Source organism: Falco peregrinus, chromosome 3 (genome assembly GCF_023634155.1).
Source record: "Falco peregrinus isolate bFalPer1 chromosome 3, bFalPer1.pri, whole genome shotgun sequence".
NCBI lineage: Eukaryota > Metazoa > Chordata > Aves > Falconiformes > Falconidae > Falco > Falco peregrinus.
This window is the reverse complement of record NC_073723.1, coordinates 73451274-73475506: the sequence shown is the minus strand read 5'-3', so window position 1 is coordinate 73475506 and position 24233 is coordinate 73451274. Positions and strand designations below refer to the sequence as shown.

The following is a 24233-nucleotide window of genomic DNA, read 5'->3' as shown; positions in this document are numbered from 1 at the left end:
TATCATTACAGAAGGAACAGGACAAATCCCTAGACAGGGTAATTATTGAGTGATCCTTCCTCCTTCATATACCATGTGTTAACTCATGTAAAATACAAAAAAATACATGAATATGAAATGTATTTATGTTAAATAATTTCCTTAAGCATAAAGATGCTTATAGTGGCCATCATCACAGGAAAGATGCCTGGCTAGGTAGACTTTTGGTCTAGCCAGTACAACCATTCTTACATTACGATGGTATGAGGAGCTTGCCATCACCAATAAACCTGGACGGTGTAATTCACTGCGTGTAGATTTCAGAGTTTGGAAGAAGCAAATGGCAAGAGTGATTAATGCAATATATTATTCATGACTGAAGAAAACTGGGTCATACTTACCATATCAAAGTGCATGCCTGGACATAGTCAAATTAGTGACAGGATCACTCCAGTTGATCTTTGAGATAAGCTACTGAACATGTTGATCATACAAATTTATGGTATGTAGCTGGTGATTACGCTATCAAATTCTACTAATGATTTGAAACTCCAGACAAAGATACCATGAATGTAATTAGAAGCTAACAGCAAAATATGCAAGTCTTATTTTAAGAAACTCATAACTAAGCAATAGGAAGTATTTGTTGAGATTTACAAAATGAGCAAGGAAATTGTGCTGAATTCTGCTGCTGTCATCTGATGGTCATTACTATTCTCAGTCAGCATCCTAGGCCTTCATACAGATAAGATCATACAGTGATTTCTGTCTCTGATTGAGAATCAAAACATCACGAGGCAAGGGAAAAATAATCAGATCTCTTCTGAAATGAATGAAGTGCTATAGAATATTCTCATGCTGATGTAGTACCAAGCTCTCTGGAAAATACAGGACTCGATTTCTTCACCAATGAAAGAATCAGCCTAACCCTTTCAAACTGTTCATTAGGGTAGGATGATAGAGAAGGCTTAGGTTTGAAGATAATACAGGAGAAAAAAAACAACCAAGATTCTCAAGTGCAAATTGTGCATTAGTTATTGGGAAGGTTTGTCCAAACTGCATCTGGTTTGACCAGTCAGTGAAAACAGTGTTGCTTTTGACAAGAAAATCTTTCCTGTCACCGATGCGTTAATTTGTATAGGTCAGTGTTAGATTGCTCTGACGTGAAAATAATTTGAAGTGGCAGAGAAAAACCTGATGGATGGAAAAATTACTGTAAAGGACATGAGAAAAGTACAAGGAACAGAACAGGCCCACCAAAAAAAACCAGAACAGACAAGGCAAGAGCAAACATGTGACGTCAGCATTTGTGAATCTTTCCTAACGGAAGTCTCCACTGCAAATGATATCAAAACACCAGCAGGGAGGTAAATGGGCCAATGTAAGCTTTATTAAAGCTACTCATAATACAAGGTGACATAAAGGAGAGAAACATAGTCATTGTTCTCCAAGACACAGAACTCATCATCTGCAAAACGAAGCCTAGGAAACCATTATGGCATTTAATGTAACTGTGCAGTTAGTAAAGTATAATACAACAAATGTGCAGTGATGTAGAACTATGAATCGGCCAGGTAACATAACAAGAAATTCTGTTGCTCTTACAGTAATAATAGGATGTAACATATTTGGACATATCCTTATACCATGACACACAAGAAAATTTCTTCCTCATATATAACTCAGGATCACATAATAATGAAGACTATAAAATCAGTATCATAATCAAAAGCATCTCAGAAAGGGAAAAATGCAAGTAGTCAAGGAAACTGTTCCAAAGAAATCCAGAAAACTAGACATAGCTGACTCAGTCATAGTCTTCATTATGAAGACCGGGGATGATGGCATCTCAATTTTCATGGCGATTCAAGGAGTAAAAGGCTTATTTTCTACTGTAAAACCTTGCTGATATTAATCACAAGGAAGTCATACTTCTGAGAAAAAGAAAACTGAAAATTTTAGCATGTGTTTGGTGTGAACACTTTTATCTCTGCCTTAATGAAAGGCAGACATATATTAGAAATACCATCATAGAAAAGCAGATGCTTCTCCAGTATCATTCAATTCATATATCATGGAATCATAGAATGGTTTGGGTTGGAAAGGATCTTAAAGATCATCTAATTCTAACATCCCTCCCATGGGCAGGGACACCTTCCACTAGACCATGTTGCTCAAAGCCCCATTCAGCTTGGCCCTGAAGACATCCAGGGATGGGGCATCTACAACTTCCTGGGCAACCTGGTTCAGTGTCTCACCACGCTCACAGTAAAAAAATTTCTTCCTAATATCTAATCTAAATCTACCCTATTTCAGTTTAAGACACTACCCCTTGTCCCCCCAGACCCTTCCCTTCTCCAGGCTCAAGAACCCCAACTCTCTCAGCCTGTCTTCAGAGGAGAGGTGCTCCAGCCCTCTGATCGTCTTAGTGGCCTCCTCTGGACTTGTTCTAACAGGTCCATGTCTTCCTTATGTTGGGGCCCCCAGAGCTGGTATACATTAACTTCGGTCCTTTCAGGCATAGAAACAGAAATAACCTTGAAAAAATTACTAAAAAAAAATATGTTGTAAGTGCCTACAGCATAGGATGACTAAGAATTCCACCACGTAATATGCCCTTGAGTTCTTGGTTCAGAATTGTAATCACAGTATATATAGCTGGTCTCTATTTTGTCTACTATAACCAGCTGCTGTAACTTTCAGAGGAATTTGCTTCATTTATATTTTTCAGAATAAGCCATAATTTTGACCAAACTTTCAAAAATTATTTGCAACACAGTATTTTGATTCACTGTGTCTGCACAAGAATATATGAAAAATCAGTTAGGTTTCCAATATAACAGACCTTCAGTAACGTGTCACATCATACCATGTTCTGTGCACAGAACTGCAGTTTTGTTGTAAGCTTGCTAGCTGTGGCTTCCTTTATGTTACAACATCTCTTCTACTGCTTGTAGTTCATACTTGCTCTTTAGCTAAGGAGAACATTTATATACCAGCAATACATAACCAATCAATGCCTTTGGCATACACATCCTTCCTACCTTTAAGCTATCCTAGCTTGCATATAACTTTTTAAACAAGGTATTTTGTATGTGTGTGTACGTGTATGTGTATCTATATATGCAGACATGCATACGCACATACATGTACTAGAGAGTCTGCAAACTGGTACAGATTAGGTCTTGCCCAAGTAATCCACTGAATGCTGCCTGTTTTTATTAGCACGTCAGTATGAAAATTTCTCACAGCATTCCTCAGTCTCATAGAAGATCCATGAAATAGCTGACAGTTTCTATCTCACTCATCAAGACGCTGTTTTTAATCTATTTTATTTTTAGGCCACTGTACCCACTGTTCTTCCTCTCGACTAAACTCCTGATACGCTCTGCCTCTGACTGTGCATCCAGCTTCACTCTTGACCCAAAGCCCACCCTGTAAAACAGGGGCCCGGCTGAAGCACCAAGGACCTCAAAACCTACCCTTGCGGCACCCCGCAGCTGGGAAAGTGGGGTGCAGCACATTTCATGTCTTGCTTGTGCTATGCAGCTGTCTCAAATAAAGACACTGTCAACACAAACACATGAATAAAAAAACCTGTGGCACTGGTAGGACAATGAGCTGAATAATAATATTGTAAAAATACAGGTACAGTTGTGCTGATAAGGAGAGAAAGAGCAGCCAAGGTGGGAGCTGGGGGGGACGGGGGTGGGGTAGGGAAGACTGTTTCTCAGCAGGGCAATGCTATTTTATGCCCAGGTAAAGCAATTGGTGCACAATGACCTGTAGGTCCAAAGCTGTCTCTAGTGGGTATGTTTTGTAATTTGTCTGAATCTTCTCTTTGAACAAATTTCCTATCTATCTGCAAATTTGTCCATCATGCTCCTCTGATACTCCCCCCCCCCCCCTTTTTTTTTTTTTTTTAGAATATGTAAGTGTTGGCTGTTACTAAAACTAGGAACGCTGTTTTGGAATACATTATTTGTCACTTTCTTCTCCCCTGGAAGTATGTATTTAGGAAAATATTTGAATTTCAGGTTTATCTTAAATGCAGTCTCTATCAGCTGATACTTCACACCCCATTTCTATTTTAGAATTTTGCTTTATTTTGACACAAAATGCAGATCTAACAAAAAAAAATCCAAAGAAAACACTGGATGAGGTATATTTTAAAGCTTTGCAAAATATAATACCTCTATCTTTTTCTGTTATGTATATGTCACCACTACAGAATAACTTTAAATAATAGTAGATGTGTAAAATAGTTCGTCCTTACTTACCACTTTTTTTCCTTGCCTGTAGACCAAGTCTTCAATAAGCTTATGTCTTTTAGGTAAACTAAATATTGTCTGCAATTCAAATGGATATTTCAGTGAGCAACAGATTCTATCTTAATTTCAGTTTTTACATTAGCTATAATGTAAATCCTTATGGACAATTGCATATTTTTTAGTCATCTTCTCTTAGTGCTTTTTGAAAGGTTTAGTTAATATTTTGTTTCTTTTTTTTTGTGAAAAAGTACAATTTTACTTTTTAAAAATAAATTCTTCAAATGTATTAATTATTCCACCGATCTCCTGTTTTATGATGACTGAGGGCACAATAGATCTTTCTAGATAAATAATTATGGGTTTTATATGACTTGTCCAGTTACTCTACTTATTTCTGACTGAAATTCCTGAAGTAATGGAGTTTATAGCTCACTAAACATTCTGACTAATCCTTAAAAAAAATCTCAAAACCATTTGTTTTAACTTCTGTTGTTAATAAACCTGAAAAAAACACCAGAATTGCTTAAAAGGAACTGTTACATGAAAACATTGCTACAAGCTTTATGGATAGCAGGAAACTAATTTGCCATATTAATTGTCGGTGTTGTTTTTGGTTTTGTTTTTGTTTTTTCTCTGGGGCTTATTTTTACATACAAAGGAGAAGTTTTTGTACTTTAAATATTTCAGCGCAGAAATTTCAGTCTTCTGATCTTAACTGAACCCCACAAACTTTTAAAAAGGTTTAGAAAAAGTGTCTTTGACTTCACATTCTTTACATCTCGTTCAAACTTGTTTGTGAATGCAACTGATTTATTCTTAATGATTTTTGCATTAACACCATTATGGTACTTTCCTTTGCTGAATTTCCTCAGATTTATGTGCTTGGACATCACCCCTGGGGAGCTACCGTTTACTGGTGTTACTTTCCATTCTCACTGCAATGATGATCACAGAACACCTTCTCAGCTACTTTGCTCTAAGGGCATTATTACTACTGAAGAGCCACCTCCCTTACTTTCCTACCAGCTGTAACGTTTCTTGCTTCTCTGGAAGCAAGCTGATGCTCTCCTACCTTTTCCTCTAAGCCCTTTTTTCCTTTTTAAAATGTGACTGAGAGGAAGCTATGTTGGTTATCTTCAACAGTCTTGTCTGATCTTACCCTGTCTGCCACTGATTGCAGCATGCCTCCTGCAGTCTGGTCGCATTCTCTTCTCAATTTCCAATTTTTTAATCTTAAAATTTGTTTTAGTCCTGTGATCACATTCTTGTGTTTCTTCCATATTGCTATAATACTTAAAATACTTAAATAAAATAGTTATTTTTCTAATACTTAAGAACCCCTTCAGCAGAACTCTCCTATTTTCTTTCTCACTGTTCTTAATAAACACTCAGTCCTACGTTTTACTCTTTACATCTTCCCAGTCTTTCCCAATAATTTATTTTGGGAGTCCAGGATGATCTCCTTCTCTTTTGATTCATGCCAAGAAGTCCTTGTTGGGCTCCTCATGCTTAATGTTTCTGTTGCCCTATTCTAAGTAATTTGCAACCTTACACAAAGGAAAAAACCCAAGAATATTTGTTCCAGACAACCAGATCTAAATCAGCAGCGTGTTCCAGAAATCCTGGCTGTATCTCTAGGGTTTACCTCATGCCCTGGCCAGAAACTAGGGAACTCCTGCTATAAACAAAATACCAATGACACCAGTTGGGCTTCCTTTGTTCAGGAAGAATGGCAAGCAAGGAGACAATGCAATCGCTGGGCATGCAATTACTAGTGCCACCTAACTTCAGACTCAAAGCTTGCTAGGCTTGGCTTTCTTTATATACAGTGCATGTTCTCATGTCTAGCGTATTGGTACTTGGTAGTTGCCTACAATGCATATTTAGACACACATACTTTACTAGTATTATGCTTAAGTTATTCCAGATGGTATGTATGCTTTGAAACTAGATTTTATGCATATATAGTGATCTGTGATGGGTAACTGTACAGCTGAATAAGAAATAATGAAATTATATGTATGCATACACACACATTCATCTGCAAATCCACCTAAACTACTTCATTTATGCTAGTTGGCCAGCACCAGGGTGACTCATTATTATTCAGCACCCTTCTGTCCAGAGCAAGGCCTCCATAGTAGCTGACAGCCTCTGTGTTTGTTGTCACATACAGTATTTATTATCATGTAAAAACAGCCCATTGCTGTGTGCTGTGACCCTGTCTGGTAGCGATGAGGTTCTCCTTCCTTAGTGCCAGACGTGTTTTCATCCACTCGTCAGCAATGCTGGTGAGCACCACCCAGTACCGCTGACCTGGCTGGACTCCCTGTCTGGGGGTGACCGGAGCCCTCGGCAGGGCTGATCTTGAGGGCCCTCCAGCAGCAGAGGGTAGTGCAGTAAACAGCCCCTTCGTAAAATGCGTACAGCAAATGACACCTCAAACCCAGAGTTTCAGCTCCTGCTTAACCTGGGAGATGAACAGAATCAGTTCACGTTACACTTACATCAGGGCTTTTCAAATGCAGAATCACAAATTCTCATGTAATCTTATGGCCTCAGGATCGCAAGTTCAGACAGATGGGGCTGCGTTCTGGTTAGGGGTGGACAAGCAGTACGGATGTGTTGAGTATGAAGTGAATTAGAAAGTTTTGACTAAATGCCAGTGTTTTTTCCCGTAATTCTGTCAAGGCATGCAATGGACTTCCCCGTTATCTGGATAATACATTCAGGATTTTCACTTGTCTCCTGGATTTCTTTCTCTGAGGCCACATTGGCTGACATGTTTTTTTTCAGCCAAGCACACTGCTTTGGTCAGCAGAAGCTCCTGTCATTACCTCCCACGGCTTCTTGGGCCATATTCTGTTACTGCTGCAGCACCTGCTGCTCTGGGGGCGGCAGCATGGACGAAGCCTGGTTTCCTACCGATTTGTTCCTTCAGCCCCAAAGCTCTTCCGAGTCCCCCCATGGCAAGTGACCTCCCTCGCTGTCCTCCTGCAGCCCCAGCTACCCGGCCAGGAGACAGCAAGCCTCGGGGCTGTCCCTCCAAGGGCCCAAGCAGCTCTCTGCGGCTGTGCCAGCCCTGTGCCAGCCCAGCTTTCCCGTGCCGGGGTACCCCTGCGTACCAGCCGCACGCCTGCCTGCCCGCGTTCGTGAAGGTCCCTCATGCATCAGGGTGACCAGACCACCTCCTCCTTGAAGGGTGACAGCCGAAGTGTACCAGGGGGACGTGCCTTCTCCCTCCTCCCCACACCCCTGCAGCGCACAGCCAGCGGCACCGCGCTGGCCCTGCTCCGTGTCCCCCTGCCCCGGGAGCGGCCGGGCGAGCCCTGGGCCGGCTCAGGACCATTGCTGGCTCCGCCGGCTGTGTCCCCGGGGAGGGCCCGCAGCAAGCCGCAGGCGTGTGCCTGCCCCGGGGCTGCTGGGGCGCTCGGGGCCGAGCAGCCTGCCGACCACCGCGAGACCGAGGAGCGTCGCTGCCGGGGCCCGCCGCGGCCCGGGGACAGGCGGGGCCGTGTCCCCGCCCGGGGGCGCCGGCGGCAGCGCCCGTGCGCGGCTCTTCCGCGCCGCGCCCCTCCGGGCTGGCCGGCGGCGGGGCGGGGAGGGGGGCGGGGCCGCCGGCGGAGGAGCCGGGCGGGTTTCCTGGCGGGGCAGCGCTAGCGCGGGCCGGTGGCGCGGCGTGGGCAGGTCCGTGAGAACTTCGCCGAGTCCGCCCGCGGCGGAGGCGCGCCCGTGTCCGCGTCCGGGAAAGGCCACCCGCGGCCCCGCCGCCTATGCTCGGCATGGCCGGCCGCCTCGGGCGCGGGATGTGCTGGGGCAAGCGGGGCCGGGGCAGCCGCGGCGGGGGCGCGCTGCTGGCCCTGGGGCTGCTGGCCGCCGTCGGCTTCCTCGCCTGGCGGCACGGCCCGCCGCCCCGCCACGCCGCCCGCCGCGCCCCGCCGCAACCGCCGCCCGCCGCCGCCGAGCTGCTGCGGAAGCCGGTGTACACGAAGCCGGCCCTGGACCCGGGGGCGCCGGGCGAGCTGGGCCGGGCGGTGCGGCTGGAGCTGAGCCCGGCCGAGAAGCGCCGCCAGGAGGAGAGCATCCGCCGGCACCAGATCAACATCTACCTGAGCGACCGCATCTCGCTGCACCGCCGCCTGCCCGAGCGCTGGCACCCGCTGTGAGTACCCGCCGCGCCACCTGCCGCTGCCCCGCCGCCGCGGCCGGCCCCGGCGCCAGCCGGAGGGTGCTGGCGGCAGCGGCCGGCGCGGGGGAGTCGTGTCAGCTGCAGCTCGCTCGGAAACGTGGAGGCTTTGCAAACTTGAGACACGCGCACGCACACCCCCCTCCTGGCCCACAAGCTTTCAGATCACAGGGTTTGCTCACAAAGTTGAAGCCGTCGGTGACTTTGCCTGGCTCCCGCTCCTCCACAGGGCAGGAGGAGCGGCGTGGTGGTGCTGTGTGCCGCGGGGGAGCGGGGTGTTCCCCCGGGAGCGCTGGCGGTGGTGGCAGCCCTGCAGCAGCGCCATGCCGCCGCGGCTGCTGTCCCCGGCGTAGGTCCCTAGGCAGCAGCGTACCTTTCCAGTCGCTCCCGGCTTTAAAAGGCTTAAAAAGCGTAAATGTTATGCTTCGCAGACTTCAGCTTTGCATTGTATTCAAGCGTCTTACGCTACACAGTATAAAGCAGGTTGTTTTATCATCAGATTTACCAGAAGCGATGTAGAAATGCTCACAAAAGATGCATAACGTTCTTCTGAACTGGGACTTTGTTGCTGGATACTTAGCTGCTGGGTCAGTTTACACTTACAGATTACCTTTCCAGTTGTGATATTAATGCCAGGTGATGGCATGCGCAACTGTAAACTAAGGATTAGATACCATTCGGTGAGATGATTATAGTTTACAGGCAACAGTTTGGCACAGTGGTGAAGTCAGTGCCACACAGCGGGTCTGACTGTTTTGGCCTAACACAAATGCTCTGTTTAGTTGAGTGGTTCATCTTGGCGTGGGCTGTCCTGTGAGTAACAGCGCCAGTGTTGCAACAGGTTTGTATGGTGTGGTAGCAAAGAGCTGTGGAAAAAGCAGGGCTCCGTCTCTACTGTGCATTCAGTTCACATCAGTGTGTCATGTCTGGTAGTTCACCCAACCCTAGTTTTAAGTGCTGAATCTAAAACATTAATCCTATGATAGCTCTCAAAAAATTGCAGTGCAAATGCAAGGCCTTTTTATTATAAATTTGAGCCTGACAGTAGGCTTGTTTTCCTTAATAATCTTCTGTTCTCCCCTTACGAGCAGTCTGTAGACCACAGGCTAAAAAGGAGTGTTCTAGTTGCTTTTCTATGGGAGGAATTTAAATAATTTCAAGAAATTATTTTGGACTCCTGCCATTTCTTTATGACAGGATGTTAGAGGAAATGGGAGATGACAGCTGTTGAGCAGGGGACGTTACAGATGCACGTATGGAGATTCTTGAAATGAAAATAATGTAAATGGGCAGATGGATTTTGCTACAGTGACACACCCTTGAATATTTGGATGTTGAAATGACAAAATGTATCCAAAACAAAAGGATTGCAAAGCATCAGTGACATATTCTCAGAAATAATTGCCTTCTGAGGCAGGGGCTGTGTTGTACTGTTGTAGTATCTGCTGGCAGGTGCTTCATGCCTTTTCATACAGCCAAATCTAAATTATGGCAGAAACATCACAGAACAGCTATCCAGCTCACACAGCAAATGTCAAAAAACTTCCCTAAAGGCACTTTTACAATGAAGTCATTAACTACCTCTCTTAAGCAAGATCATGTAAGAGATCAAAGTTAAAAAATAAAAGTACTGAATAAGGTATCACCAAGCTTGTAGTGATAGAAAATTCATTGCACCTCAGTGTAAGATTAGAGGCTGTACAGGTTGAAATGTCAAGTCTAGAAAAAATATGATTTGGTTTTTCTATTTTGAGGTTGGTAATGCTTGACCATTCATGATCTTTAATGAACATTTGGGTGATGGGTAGAGGCTGCAGTGGTAGGAAATAAGTAGCAATGGTAGACTTCAGCTAGATTTCAGCAGTCCACAAAAATGATGTAAAGGCTAAATTTTTAGATGTGATCAATGAAACAGTTTTGGTACCTGAAGACAAGAAGGTGACTGTTTTTTTTCAGTGGAGTCCCAGAGGAGTAGAGACCAGGGAACTGTGTGCTGGCAAGCCCTGGATCCCTTCCAGGCATATAGTTTACAAACTGTGTAAGGAAAAGAATCAGTAGTAGATAGGTAGGTATGATCTATTGAGAAAGAGTCAGCTTGGCTTTTGTCAAGGATGACGTGTCTCACAAACATATTTGAGCTCTTCGGAGGCTGTAATTACGTGGATAAGGAAGTGTGGCGTTATTTCCAGAGGCCTTTGATGAGTTCCTTAAACAGTGGTGAAATAATGTGGAAATTCCTTGCATTTATAAATAACTGGGTGAAAGCGGGGAGGCACTTGTTTTATTTATTTATGTATTTATTTATTGGTGGAGGGTCACTGGTAAAGTCCCACAGAAGTCTCTTGTTGGTCCCAGTGCTGTTACAGCATGGCTTCCATAAAGAAGTGACTAATTTACAACTCTTTAGCCTGGAAGGCAGGGTACCGAGAGGGTGCCTTTTGGTGAGCCGCTGCAATGCTGGGTTGATGCATAAAATGGATAAAACAAATCCTGGCCCCTCCTTGTCCCAGAAATCCATTTACTGTAATGGATAAGGAAGTCCATCTACTAGAAAATTCAGTTCAAGTATTCATAAGATATTGACAGATACTATGCTTGGAGACTTTATTCTGGGCTATGCACTTTTGGTCAGTTTCACTTATATACTTATGTGTGTAGAGGCGAGTCTGGAAATTTTAGATACCAGGAAAATGGGAGGATGAAAGAAAGGGCAATAAAGGGAGGCAGTATCCCCACCACCTGGATGTCCCACTGTTCCTTTTAACCTTAATGTCCTCCCACACTTATCAGTGAACCCACTCTCTGCATGTGAATTTGTGAAAATCACAAATATTTGAAACAAGTGAAAACCAGAATTTTGCCAGTAAGGCTCTAAATGTGGTCTGCAAAATTGGGGATACAAGGTGTTGCTTTATCAGAAACGGATAACAAAAAACTTTTCTGGCTGTCACATGTACATCCTGGACCTGCTATCAGACCAGAAATGTGGCAGTAGTTATTTGCTAGTACCTATCTCTGGTGATGCCGTGCAGGAGGAGAAGAAGCATAGTTTGACTGAGATTACTCCCCCAAAGAATGTGGTGTTTGATTACATTTGACTATGAAGCCTCTATAGATGTTATTTACTTTATTACAAAGTTTCAACTTTAGATGCTTCTACTTACGTATTTCTGCCAGTGTAGATATTCAGAAGGCCTTTATTCCTTCTTATTCTCACAGAAGTGGCTTTTCTGTGTACATGTGTTTATTTCTGGGAACTGATCCTGTTTCTATTGAAACACAGACCTGGAGAACTCAACAACTTCTGTTGTTTCCTTTAGACAGTTCCTGCTTCCTTTAACTGTCTGCACTTGAGGTCAGCAACTGATAATGTTGTGTTTCATCACACAGAAACATCAGTTTTATGGGTGGCTATGGTTGTGTGTGTGTATGTATATATATGTGTACGTATAAACAAATTACATAAGCATATATATAAAAACAAACTATAAAAAATGTTCTTCGGTAAAACTTTATGCATAAAAGTATAAGGAAATTATTAACTGGTGATACAGTTTGTACAAGGTTAGAAGTGAAATATGCTGTAGGGTCAGGGAATGATGATGGTTATAAGGAACCTCTGGGGTGTGCAGTCCGACGTCCTGCTTGAAGCAGAGCAACTTCAGTGTTTGTGTCACTAAAGGTCATCCTTGCCCTGTCAAATTTGGAAAGTCTCCAAGGATGGAGATTCAACAGCCTCTCTGGGTACCTCTTTCAAGACTACATCACTGCCCAATTGAACTCCCTGTACTGCCCCCCCGCCCCATGTTGTCTAGATGGCCCAGGTTGTCTTCCCAATGTCTATTCTTCATTTCTTGAATTCGTACACATACAGGAAGCAACAGTTATAGCAAGTTTAAAGCAAGCAGGCATCCTCCATCAAACAGTGACTTGCTGAGAGCCCTGTTGGGGCTGATGCCCTGTTAAGCGCAGCGAGATGAGCTCTGGGCGGTGTGTTTTGGCCACTGCTGCTGTGCAGGACTAGGCAGGCAACTGATGGGGTCTCCTAGGCTTTTGCAGCTTGTTACAATGTGTAAGAAATACATTTCCAGTTGTTCTGCTAGAGTTCTTTTAAGATTAAGGATTGTTCTCAAGCATTGTTCCTGATTTTGGACATTTTACCTTCTTATTTCAGGGATGGTTTCTGTAAAATCACACCAGCCTTCTTTTGGCTTGCTCTTGTTTCAAAAGGAACAAAGCAGGGATAGGCACTTTTGTGCTGGCTCAGCATTTTGTGTCGTCTCTTTCACGGTAGAAGCCTGAATCACAGGCTTCTTGTGCTTGCCTGCAATACATGAATCCTTGTGCTTGCAAGCAAATGGATTTATAAGTCTTGCTTGTCTTTCCTTACCTTGCAAATGATTTTGGGTAGCTACAAAAGCCCCCAAAATATTGATTGTGGTCTGCATAATAATTAGTAGCTATTTTAGATGTTTGTTCTTTAATTGTACGTAATTTTCTGTGTTTTGAGAGAAAGCTTGTTTATATATATGTTTTATATATATATTTATATATATCAAAAAGTATCTGTGTGTATATATTTGAAGTGTCTGTATATTGATAGGTAGATATACACAAATACTTAAATTCCTCTGTCACCATCATTTATGCCTATAATGTTATTTATTTTTTGGGATATTGTCTTTGAATTTAGTGTAACAATCTTGCACTAAGATTTTTCCAACTTTCAAAACTGCTTTTCCCATCTGTTCCCAGATTTGAATGTGACTCTCTTACAGTCCAGTCCCACTTGCTACCATGGTGTGTTTTGTTTACTAGGTTGTAGGCACCAAATTATGCAGGCTCCTCATCTGATAGTAATTTGCTAGCAAATTCTCAGAATAATCCTGGAGACTTGATTTTAATCCCTCTTCTACTCCAGAAATCACAGCACCTGGTTTTGATGGGCATGCAGCTCCCAGGAGGTTTAAGCTGACCCTATTCTAGGAAATGGTGCAGCAGCTGAGCGTTTCCTCCTCAGCCCACCATGACTGCCTGACTTCACTCAGGAGCTTCTCTTTCATCTCTTATCTAAATGTGAAATAACTGCAGTGATTCTTTTTGCAGTGGAGAGCTTACCTGCAGCAGCTTGACCTTGCTGGCGCATCCCTTCCCTCTGAACGTGCAGCTTATTGTGAGCTCTGTGCCCAGGGCTTGCTTTGGAGTAGGTTTTGTTTTTAAATAAGCAGGCTTGCGTTTTATAGCAGTACAAAGTACAGCAATGCTTCCACAAGTACTTTGATATTTAGGGTATTTTACTATTTTTGTTTCCTGTCTTCTGTAAAAATGTGTCGGTTTCCTTTGTCATTCTGCTTTCATTTAATAGTCACCTGCAAACTTCCAGAAGAACTCACGTGATTAGTTTTTGACTGCTTTTCTTTACAGCTTCTGGTAGAGATCTTCAGTTTCCACTGACATCGGTATGAGTACTTGGTTTCTGTTGATTTCATTTTTAACCTGGCAAAGTTTCCAGATCAGTGACAGTAACCACAAATTATGATTTTTTTTTTCTCTATTCAAGCAGTGCTTTTACTATATATGATTGTCTGTAAGAACCAGGTGTACCCACACCTTACTATTAGTGATGGTTACAATAACTTCTTTCAGTTACTGTATTGCTTTGCAAAATGCTTTTCTTGTCCTGTATCGAATTACTCACATCAAAGTAAGTTTCTGAATGTAGGTGTAGGAAATAGTATGGCTGTGTGCAAATGTTAAGTGTATCTTACTACCTTGGAAGAAAATTGCAAACATGAGTGAGCATTTGAACAAAATGAAACCGCTGTTTCAATTCAGCAAAATAAACCAAATTGTTTTTTCTCCATGGATGCATGCAGAAATGCCTTCTCATCTGTGTATCCAGAATCTGGGTTAGGTAGGAACTTCTATTGCTGCCTTCTAAAAATTTGCAATTAGAAGGATCTATGGATTTCTTAAATTTGTGAATTTTAGGTATAGATTTAGTCCAGCCTCATAGGTGGACTTCCTAGACAATTTTTTCTTGATATATTTTTAATCTGTCTTAAAACAGATTTGCTTTTTCCCCCCCAAACTTTTTCACAAATATTTTCTTTTAGTTCAGAGTTACCAGCTTTCTTCCTTGCTTCTCACAATGTTTTTATACTAACCAGTGGAGCCCTTTATTATCTGAAATCTTATAAAACGATGTTTGGCAGTCTGTCTTGCCGAGACCTTACTGTCACTGAGAGAATCATTCTTTACAACAAAATAATCTGGAAAACCATTTCACAATCTAGCTAGCCTCTGTTTTCAGAGACTTGGTCATATCATGGTGTCTTAGACCGTACTGGGGGGCTCTCTCCTAATGTGATAGGTTTCAGGAGACACAACTTAGGGAGCAGTTGCCTGGGCTGCTGGGCTGGGTCTGGGTCATGGGGAAGTGTGGCCCAGCATCGCTTTAACTCACACTGCTTACGTGTTTCACCCTTGCCCCGAATAATACAGCCATTCTGGCAGTTATCAGCACCTTGCTGGTATCTGCTTTGCTAATCGGATCAAGACACACCTTCTGCAAATGTCAGTGCCTTTTTCTGCAACATCCGAACGCACGTGGGGTATGTAGGTGTGCAGGATAGGGTGCAGCTGCTCCATGCACAGATAAGACTTTTTTTTTTTTTTTTTTTAATGTAAAAGAAAAAAAACCACAGAACTGGTTGGGTTCTGTCTCTCATTAGCATTGGATGGTGTTTGGAAGAGATAAGAATAATCTGGTTTATCATATCCTTTAATTCCACTGGAAGTGTTGCACTTCTGTATCCTAGGTTTTAATGTAATAGGGCTGCAGTGCTTTTGGCTCACACACTGGATTTTATCCATAGGTTGCTCTCCCCTGAGGAGGAGTGAGGAGCAGCTGTTTCAATGCACATTCAGCCTGGAGTAGGTAACACAGCCTTGGTAACTCTGCAGAGTGGCTAAGAAACCAGCACCATGACCCATGTCATGCTGCTGAGCTTGGGATGCTCATGGATGGACCTGCTGAGCCCTAAGCTGCTGCTGGGAGCAGGAGGGATGGAAGAGGTAGAAAAGGGGGGAGAAGAGGACCCAAGCACTACTGTGTCCTCTGCCGTGGCTTTGGGAGGGTGGGAGAAGGAGGTGTTTTCTCTTGGGTGAAGATACCTGTCTATGTATCTAGGGGTGAAGATACCCCTGAGTCCACATAGCCGCCTCTGCAGCTTATAGGGTGGGAGTGGAGAAGGTGAAACTAGATTGAGGTGCCCAGTTTCTGCCATTTGTCCACATCAGCTGTATCTACTTGCAGCCTACAAAAAGCCACGTTTGAGCATGTCTCTGTTTAATTTAATGTCTTAACTCTGTCCAAATTAAGAAAAGGAGGTTGTGTTGTGAGTCAGCATGTCCATGTCCCACTGTAGCGAACCCAGCAAGCCTGGTTCCTAGCCCACTGCGTGAAAACCAGCCTGAAGTTGGAGTCTAACGGCTTTTGCTAGATGACATTGTGACAGTGCATATATGGCAACGCCACGTACTGTAGTCTGTTTAATCAGATATAGCAGTGACACGTGCTGTTTTGAACTTCCTGAAAGAAGCTACACAATCTTGAACTAGCCTGTATTCTCAGGCACTCACATAACAACTTCAAAAGCAAAAGTTAAAAGAGTATACCTTTAGAAAGCATTAGATGATTTATGAACAGATTGTATTCTTAACAAAACTTTGAAAACTCACAGGATGTTTCATATTTTTTCTTAAAATATGAGTAACTGTGCATATGGGACATGAAATTTGGAGATTAAAAATATGTTTTCCATTTCTGTATTGTTGTTGCAGTTGTGGTGAAAGTTTTACATAGAAGTATGCTAGGAACCATTCCTAATTAAGTCATTGCAGCATGCCTGGCATGCACACATTCATGGTCTCTCCCTGTGTATAGATGTGCATCTCTAAGAGAAACAGCTCCTTACAATGAAATAAATTGAGTGATTACATTAATTGACATAAATGTTCTCCAGAATAGCCCATTCAGTTTTGTATAGGCATTTCCTCACTGAGATCTCCTTAGTTTCTAATAAATAACCTATTGTAAAGCTTGCTAACAGAAGACTTTGTAGTATAGTAGATTTCAAGATTAAATTATTAAACTTGTCAGCCATGTAATCTTAGCTAGACCATGACTGCAAATGCAGTGTAAAAAGGTAAAACTGAAATCCTGCAGGAATGTGGGTGTGTGATGATACACCTTTACATGCTTTGCTTCAGTTTGTGTTTTGTGGAGTTAAATGTTTCCGTAGATGCTGTAGTGAAAGATCCAGGAAAGATGGTGCACGGTGAATGTGGTTTTAAGTTTGTGTCTGGGTACATAGCAGCATTATTCTCTCTCTCTCTTCCCATCTAAGGATTTAAAGATTAATGGATTAATATACTTAGAATTTTAAAATGTAGACGTTTGTTTCAGTGTAAATTGATAAGCAAGTAATGCCGAAAGACAAATATTTTGTTTTATACCTGTCCTTTAAGCCACAGTGTGCCTGAGGGAGACGGAGGACAGTGCAGAAGCAGGCTTGCTGCAGGAGCAGGGCAGTCTCCCAGCTCACTCGCTGGGGGTGCTGGGGGCAATCCCAGCCACGTTTTCTCTCCGTGCAGCTCTGCTTGTGCATTTTCTGCTGGGCTGCAGAGAGCAGGAGCCATCGGAGGGCAGAGCCTGAGCAGGTGTTGCACCTTTGCATCACATTACCTGCTATCATTGTTATCCATTATGTATCAGTGTTCTTCAGTGAAATCAGAGTTCTGTTTAAAACTTTATGCCTTTCTTTTCTTGGCTCTAAAAAAACTGCTCACGTGTACTGGCAATAGGTTTTTCCTCAGTGGCTGGTACTGGTATCTGGTAACTTTTTCCAAAATCAGCCTGACCAGAGATAGGTGTACTTTTCTGGAGAAAATGAACCCATTCACCATGAACACATTTTTACCTTAGGTGGGTTTTTTTGTCAATATATATAATTATTATCTATGTAAATAGTAAAGTTCCTGTGGTTGAATAAGATAATGAGAGTAGTGGAAGACCGTGTCAGACTCCAAATGCTGGTGCTTTTGCATTCGTGGCCCATGCTTGGAAGTGCTGCCTTTACAGGCAGCCCATTTCCTCATGTCTGTGTTAATGTTTTTGTGAACCGTTTGGTAGTTATGATAATTAGGTTCAAGGTGATGTATCGGACAGCCAATAGTACAGACTACAGGTAGTTTCCTGTCATTTTAACTTTAGCCTTAGAGAAGTTAACTAGAAGTTAACACAGAAGTTAACTAGAGAAGCGCTCTATTTAAACCTCTGTAGACAAGGGGGAGGTGGGGACCCACAAAGCCCGTTTCTTTATTCTAGGTGAACGGCTTAAGGAGGATGGGCTGAGTCACCTTCTTGGATCCATCTTTATGGATGCTCAGCTGGAAGATGGCACCTAGCTTTTAGATGGCTAACATGAGTTGCAATTAATCCTGTCTTAACATGATCCCTTATATTGGGAAAGGCCAGTGTTACGCATTTGAGGGTGGCACTGAAGAGTGCCTGAGTCAGAAGCCGAAAGCAGCTGGCAGTATAGGCAGTATAAGTATCTTCCCAGTATCTGCAAAACCATATTTTGGGACTGCTGTCACCGGTTTGTATACCCCCTGTCATTTTGATGACATACCGTAACTGATACACATTTGTTTTTCTGAATAACCTGAAGTAGGAGTGAAATGATTCACTCGGGAGGTAGGAGCTTGGGTATTTGGCTGACACATGGAGAATAAAAATACATCCTGAAGTTTGCAAAGGTGAATACACAAGACTGCTAAGGTGGTTCTGTTGTAAATAGGAGTTGGGAAATGGTAAAACTGAATTAAAACTACTAGGCTTTAAGTCAAGTTGCATGCTTGTAGTGTCTTTTTTGAAGCTTTGTGTATCTTGTGAAGTGGTAATGTTTAGTGTCCATATGCATGCCACTTAACTGTTATTCAGCAGTACTTCTAAGCATTTCCATTTCAGGGATTCATTTGGGGTTTTTTTTTAAGATTTTCTTACAGTATTCTTTTTCCAGGGTTTAAATGCCCTGAGTTTGTAATTTCCCCAACGGGATTATTTTTTAGGATTTAGAAAAAACTCTTTGAAATTTCTTTCAGTACGGAAAGGTAAGGAAAAGTATGCTTCATTTAAGCAACGATATTTGAGACTGCTAATGGTTGAGATCTCGTAGCAATCTAGTAAGGAATGTGTGTCTTGGAAATAATTTCTGAGATAAACATGCAAATCTGCATAGAAATTGAATAACTAATTTTTGTCTTATTTTTTAAAAGTAAAAGTTACAAAATTTTGGTTAGGCTATACACGAGGATTAGTTTTCACCAAAATAGACTTAATATAACAGAAAGCTGAGACGTCAGTTGTGCTCTGTGTATGTCGGTATGCAGGGTTTCTTTCTTCGGCGGGCGGTCAGCCTCGTCCCGCCAGCCCACTGGGGGCTGCAGGGGCGGCGGGCACGGCTCTGGGCAGCCTGCCCTGCTGCTGCCCTGTGAGTCACTGCACTGCTCTTGCCTGCTGTCTTCCACCATGGAGCTAGTAAATAAACCACACTTTTTAGTTTTGGCCTCTTTCTTGACTTCAGAAACCTAAGAAACGTGCTCTGGTATGTTCCGTAGGAGGCTGACCCTTTTCCACAGTGTAGGGTAAGCTCAACGCAGGAGGTGGCAATGCACAGTGAATCGCAGACGGTTTGGGAATTGCCTTCCCCTGTGCCAAATTGTGTGTCCTGTCTCTGGCATGTAATTTTCAGTCAAATCCATTGAAGTCTTTAATCTATAATTAGGCTTATAAGCTTCTTTAGACCTTTTGGATTTCCCTTTTTAAATAATGGAATACAACATTATTATCCTGTGAATCTTTCTGACATATTTTCTAGAGAAAGCTTTCCTGGAGGTTTTCTATTTATTTCTTTTTTCCTTCAGTTTTCTACATTGGAAATGGGATCTTTACCTACCCATTGAGAAATTAACTGAAATTAGCTGGTACAAGTAACTGTGATGTATGAGAAAAAAAATCTCCTGGCAGTAGTGAGCATAAATGTTTTTCAATAGGGTAAAGTAAATATGTATTTCTAGAATTGGACTCATACAGTAGGTTTTACAGTGTTTTAAAAAATAATTAAAATGTCACTCTTTTTTTTAATGTGTTAATACATGAACATTTGGCAAAATAAATCACTTCTGTTACCAACTGCTGGTGTGAGGCAGTTCTCTGTGTGAATGCCCTTGTTTGCCTCAGGACAAGCTACAGCCTGGAGGGATGGGCATCTTTGCATTTCACTGTATGTGTAACGTGTATCTACCTGTCTATGTATATCTGTATGTGTATATGCATATGGATCATATACAGTGGGCAATGAGTGTTGTTTCGTAGCATCCCTTGCATTTGTTTTGTTTGAGGAGCAAGCAGTGTTCTGTGTGCCTCCTCTGCCCAAGTGTCATTTCTCGTTGCTTCCTCATTTTCAGGTATTTGTTACAAAAATACTCTACAGACTTCCCCCCCCCCCTCCCCCCCGTTTTAATTTTAGGAATATGCAGATTCGGATTTTTTTTTTGCTTTCTGTACCACAGTTCTTGATAGATAGTGCCTAATCTTCAAAGAAACCTATAAGAAGTATTTTTTTTATTGCAAACAGAACAGCATTAAATAGCCAGTAAAAATATTCTCAATGTGCTGTAGGTAAGCACTTTTCTTTTAATGTCTCTTTCTGGGTGTTTTGGGGACTTTTGGTTCCCCTACATTGACCTAGGGGATTTTGCCGTTACGTTTTCTACTGATCAGTTCTGGTTTCCCCCTTTAGCTCCCTGTAGTATGGGCTTTGGAGGAGTCACTGCTGTTCTGTTTTGGTAGGAGGGGTATCCTACCTGCTTCAGTATCTGTTGTGACCAGGCAGTCCACAGAAGCTGAAGTATGTCTTTCTGACCCTTACAAGCCTTGGTGACTCCAGGCAGTAAGCTGGAGACATAAGAAAATTCAGTTATCTCTAAACCATTTCAGTTGTTTTTTAACAAAACTGCTTACGCAGAATGCTCGAAGAGAAGGGGAAAAGTAGTAATAAATACCGTCTTTATTTTAAAATTATTTCAGGGAAATCCTTAACAATTTACATACACTTTTGGCTCAACTATAAGTTTCTTGGCATCCTTACATTCGTTTAGGGAAGTTCATATATATGTTTATAGGAAATACATTCTGGAGCTTAATCCAAAGGTTTGCAAACTTCCTGGCTCTCCATAGAGCCAAAACCATGCATTTCTATGTCTCTGTCTGTTTTTTGCAGATTTCACTATTACATCTTGGCAGTTCTGTGGTCTTCCCAAATTTTGCTTCAGTGTACATACATCTCAGTTCTGTTGCTATTTTTTTTTCCTTTATATGTTGCTGTTCCTTTACAGTTATATTTTTACTGTCTAGCACTTGTTTTATTTTCCAAAGCACAAGTTATCAGTAATTTATGCTACTGTTTCTACTGCACTTAGGTTTTCTTTTTATTTTGGTTTTTTTCCCCCCTGTAATTTGAGGCATGTTTTGGCCATTGCTTGATCTTCTACTTGAGGTAATAATGTGCAAAACCAGCTACTGCACGTACACCAGCCCAGAATGCCTCCTATTATTTTTCTGTTTAGATTTTTTGGGGGATTGCAGAATTTTAGACATAGTGCTGCTGCAGAAATGGGACTTCTGGAAGACCAGCTTCCTGAAAGTGCTTGCATGACTTTTCTTCGTATGTACAGTTCTTTTAATATCCTTTAGATGTTCTTGCTTACAGTTAGTAAATAGGATACAACATCTGCATTTGAGAATAGTTTTCTGAAAATTAACAAATGGTTTTGCACTTGTACTAAATGTAATCCCCTCCCTTACAGATGCCGAGAGAAAAAGTACGATTATTATAACCTGCCGAAAACCTCCGTTGTGATAGCTTTTTATAATGAGGCTTGGTCAACGCTTCTGCGAACTGTTCATAGTGTTCTTGAGACATCTCCAGATATACTTTTGGAAGAAATTATCCTTGTAGATGATTACAGTGACAAAGGTAGGAAGAATAATTCTAAATAATGTTGATTGTTGATGGGTGGTTTTGGTCAGCCAGTCCACAGGAGAAAAAGATACGCTGTTTAGGTAACATACCATAAAATTATACAACATAGGCATTCAACTGGAAGATAGGTTTTCTTGTAGTGTGCCAGTGAAAAAATTTGACTTCTGGGCCAAATTTAGTTTACAGTGGGGAAGCATGTTTGCTGTGTTGTAACATGGGTGCTTGGATGTATAGATAACCTACAGCCTGATGAGAGCATTTCAGGTTTCCTAATGTGAGCAAGTTTTGATTGCTCCGAGGTTGCCCCGGTATGTAGTATAGCAAGAGTTACCTGTTTATCTGTTTTCATTTGACTTGTGGGACACAAAGACAATTCTGGCATTTTCTGCCACAGATTAATTGTGTTAAGAATAAAACTTTTACATGGAAAAAGTTTTATGTAACATTTGAGAAGCACTTAACAATTTGGAAATTGATTAGAGGCAAATATGAAGCATTCAGTTTCTTAAAAATAACCGTGATATGTGTCCATCCACGTGCTGGTTTTTTTTTTTTTTCTTGACCTTTCCTAATGTGGACAGTATAGCAGAATCGGAGTTGAAAATGCTGGTATCTTTAAGGCTGTAAGTAATATGTTACTGAAAAAACAGCTTTCTGTAGCATGATGTAAACTAGTTGTTCCAGAACTATATTCTTCCTTTCTTTTTTTGTTTGTTACAGAACATTTAAAGGAGACTTTGGAAAACTACGTGGCTGGCTTGCGCAAGGTGCGTCTTATCCGTGCCAATAAGCGCGAGGGGCTGGTTCGAGCCCGGCTGCTGGGGGCGTCTGTGGCAAAAGGAGACATCCTGACGTTCCTGGACTGCCACTGCGAATGTCACGAGGGCTGGCTGGAGCCACTGCTGGCAAGGTGAGGTTTTGCTCTGGGCTGCTTTTCTCTCCCGTTGCAGAAGCAGAAGGGACAGTTCGGCACACTTCTGCAGTGGAAAAAATGACTCTTCGCAGTCGTTTACTGAAGGTTACCTTAGTCTGGTCCCTGAGGCGCTGCGAATGTTTGTCTCCTGGCAGTGGGGTAACAGATGGAAGCGTGGAAGATCAGGAGGTGGATTTTTATTTTCTCCCAAAGACCAGTCTGCTCTTTTTCTTCAGAGAAGGGAGAGTTTTGCTTTCAGGAAGAAGAATCCTCTTTGAAGAATCCAGCTTTGAAACTACCTTGGGAATGATGAGCTATTTCTGTCAGCCTGGGTGGTGGAGGAGAAGGTCTGGAAAGATGCGTGTCCTGAGACAGGACTGCAGGGCAGTGTGCATGTAAGCAGACTGGAAGATAAGTCAATAAAATCAGCCTTCCTAGGCCTGAGCAAATCTGTGTTTCCAAACTGGTTCTAGTATAAAGCATCATGGAGTAGGATGAGGAGGAGTTAATGTTATGTCAACAGTGATTTTTTCTTGGACACCATCTGTCCTGGGACATTGTACTTTACAGCTGTGTAGGTTTTTTTAATCTGTACTGCAGATGTGTTGGGCAGTTCAGAAGACTTATGTTAATTAAAAAAAAAAAACCAACACCAAACCAAAACCAAAGAAACCCCCCCTAACCCCAGCAAAAATCCCTAAACCGCAGAATACTAGCTCTCTAGTACAACTTAGACTATTTATGATGTTCTTGAAGCCTCACCCATGTGTGGTCAGCAGCCATACATGCACTTTTCCTACTGTTGGTTCAGCTGCTGGTATACTTTGCCTCAGCACCTTGCCACCCCCACCTCACATGCACGAGGCTGTATTGCCTTTGCACCTCTTGCTGACAGCTTACATCTTTACCCCTTTGGATACCAGTAGCATGTACGGATAGATGCAGTACCTGAATCAGGCCTCCCGGATATTGTGTATAGAAACCCAGCTCTCTGTAAAACATAATTAGAAAGAAATCCTTTTCTCAAGGTCAGTGGTTCCATTTGCATCCTATAAAGTTTCCCACCAGGTATTGTAGACTTCAAAGAAAGACCAGAAAAAACAGCCCTACGCAAACTGGGGAAAGATTTCCAAAACCACATGCTATCTTGAGGTGTGCAAGTCTTCCTTATTCCTAGCGGAACTTGTGTTCTCAAACTCCCCTTGTCCATTTGAAATTGTATCTGGAATGATACTTTAACTTTTTTTTTTTCTCAAAATTGTCATATTTACCTTGTTTCTAAATTTCACACCGACAGCATTCCAGATAACTGTGTATTCACTATGAGCAGTATAGATAGTGTGAATAAAGGAAAAGTGGTAAAGGTAAAATAATAAGCATGATTTTAATGACTGTCCTCTGAAGAAACTACGTAACTGTGGACAAGATTCTGTAATTTCTTCACTTCTTTAGCAAACCACTAGATGGCAGTCTTGAGGAAGGATTTGGATAATTTTGCGTCTAATAAATCGCCTGTAAAAAGTTAGCCCTGGATGCGTCTTGGAATTTTTGCCCTTGCTCTAGATGCAGACGTACATCTCTAAGGGGATGTTTGCATGGCATATCTGATTTAAATGTATGGGAGCAATGCAAGTGTTGGCATTTTATGGTGCAAACATAGGTGCATTTGTAAGCTGCATATGCATTGGGCCATCTAGTTAATTCTTAAGTTACAGGACGGGTGATGGCTTTTCACTTACCTGATTCCTTTCATAACTGAAATCACATGAAAG

General features: G+C 42.2%; 1 protein-coding gene across 1 annotated transcript in view; it reads left to right on the top strand.

Annotated features, from left to right (window-relative positions):
• The first annotated feature begins 7881 nt into the window (after positions 1-7881).
• The window catches only part of GALNT12 (polypeptide N-acetylgalactosaminyltransferase 12), a 49739-nt gene continuing 33387 nt past the window's right edge, over positions 7882-24233 (top strand). Inside the window, exons 1-3 of the mRNA XM_055800268.1 lie at positions 7882-8412; positions 21373-21542; positions 22269-22458. Coding sequence (XP_055656243.1) covers positions 8024-8412; positions 21373-21542; positions 22269-22458 — 749 coding nt within the window. The 5' untranslated portion in view covers positions 7882-8023. The remainder of the gene's footprint in view (positions 8413-21372; positions 21543-22268; positions 22459-24233) is intronic.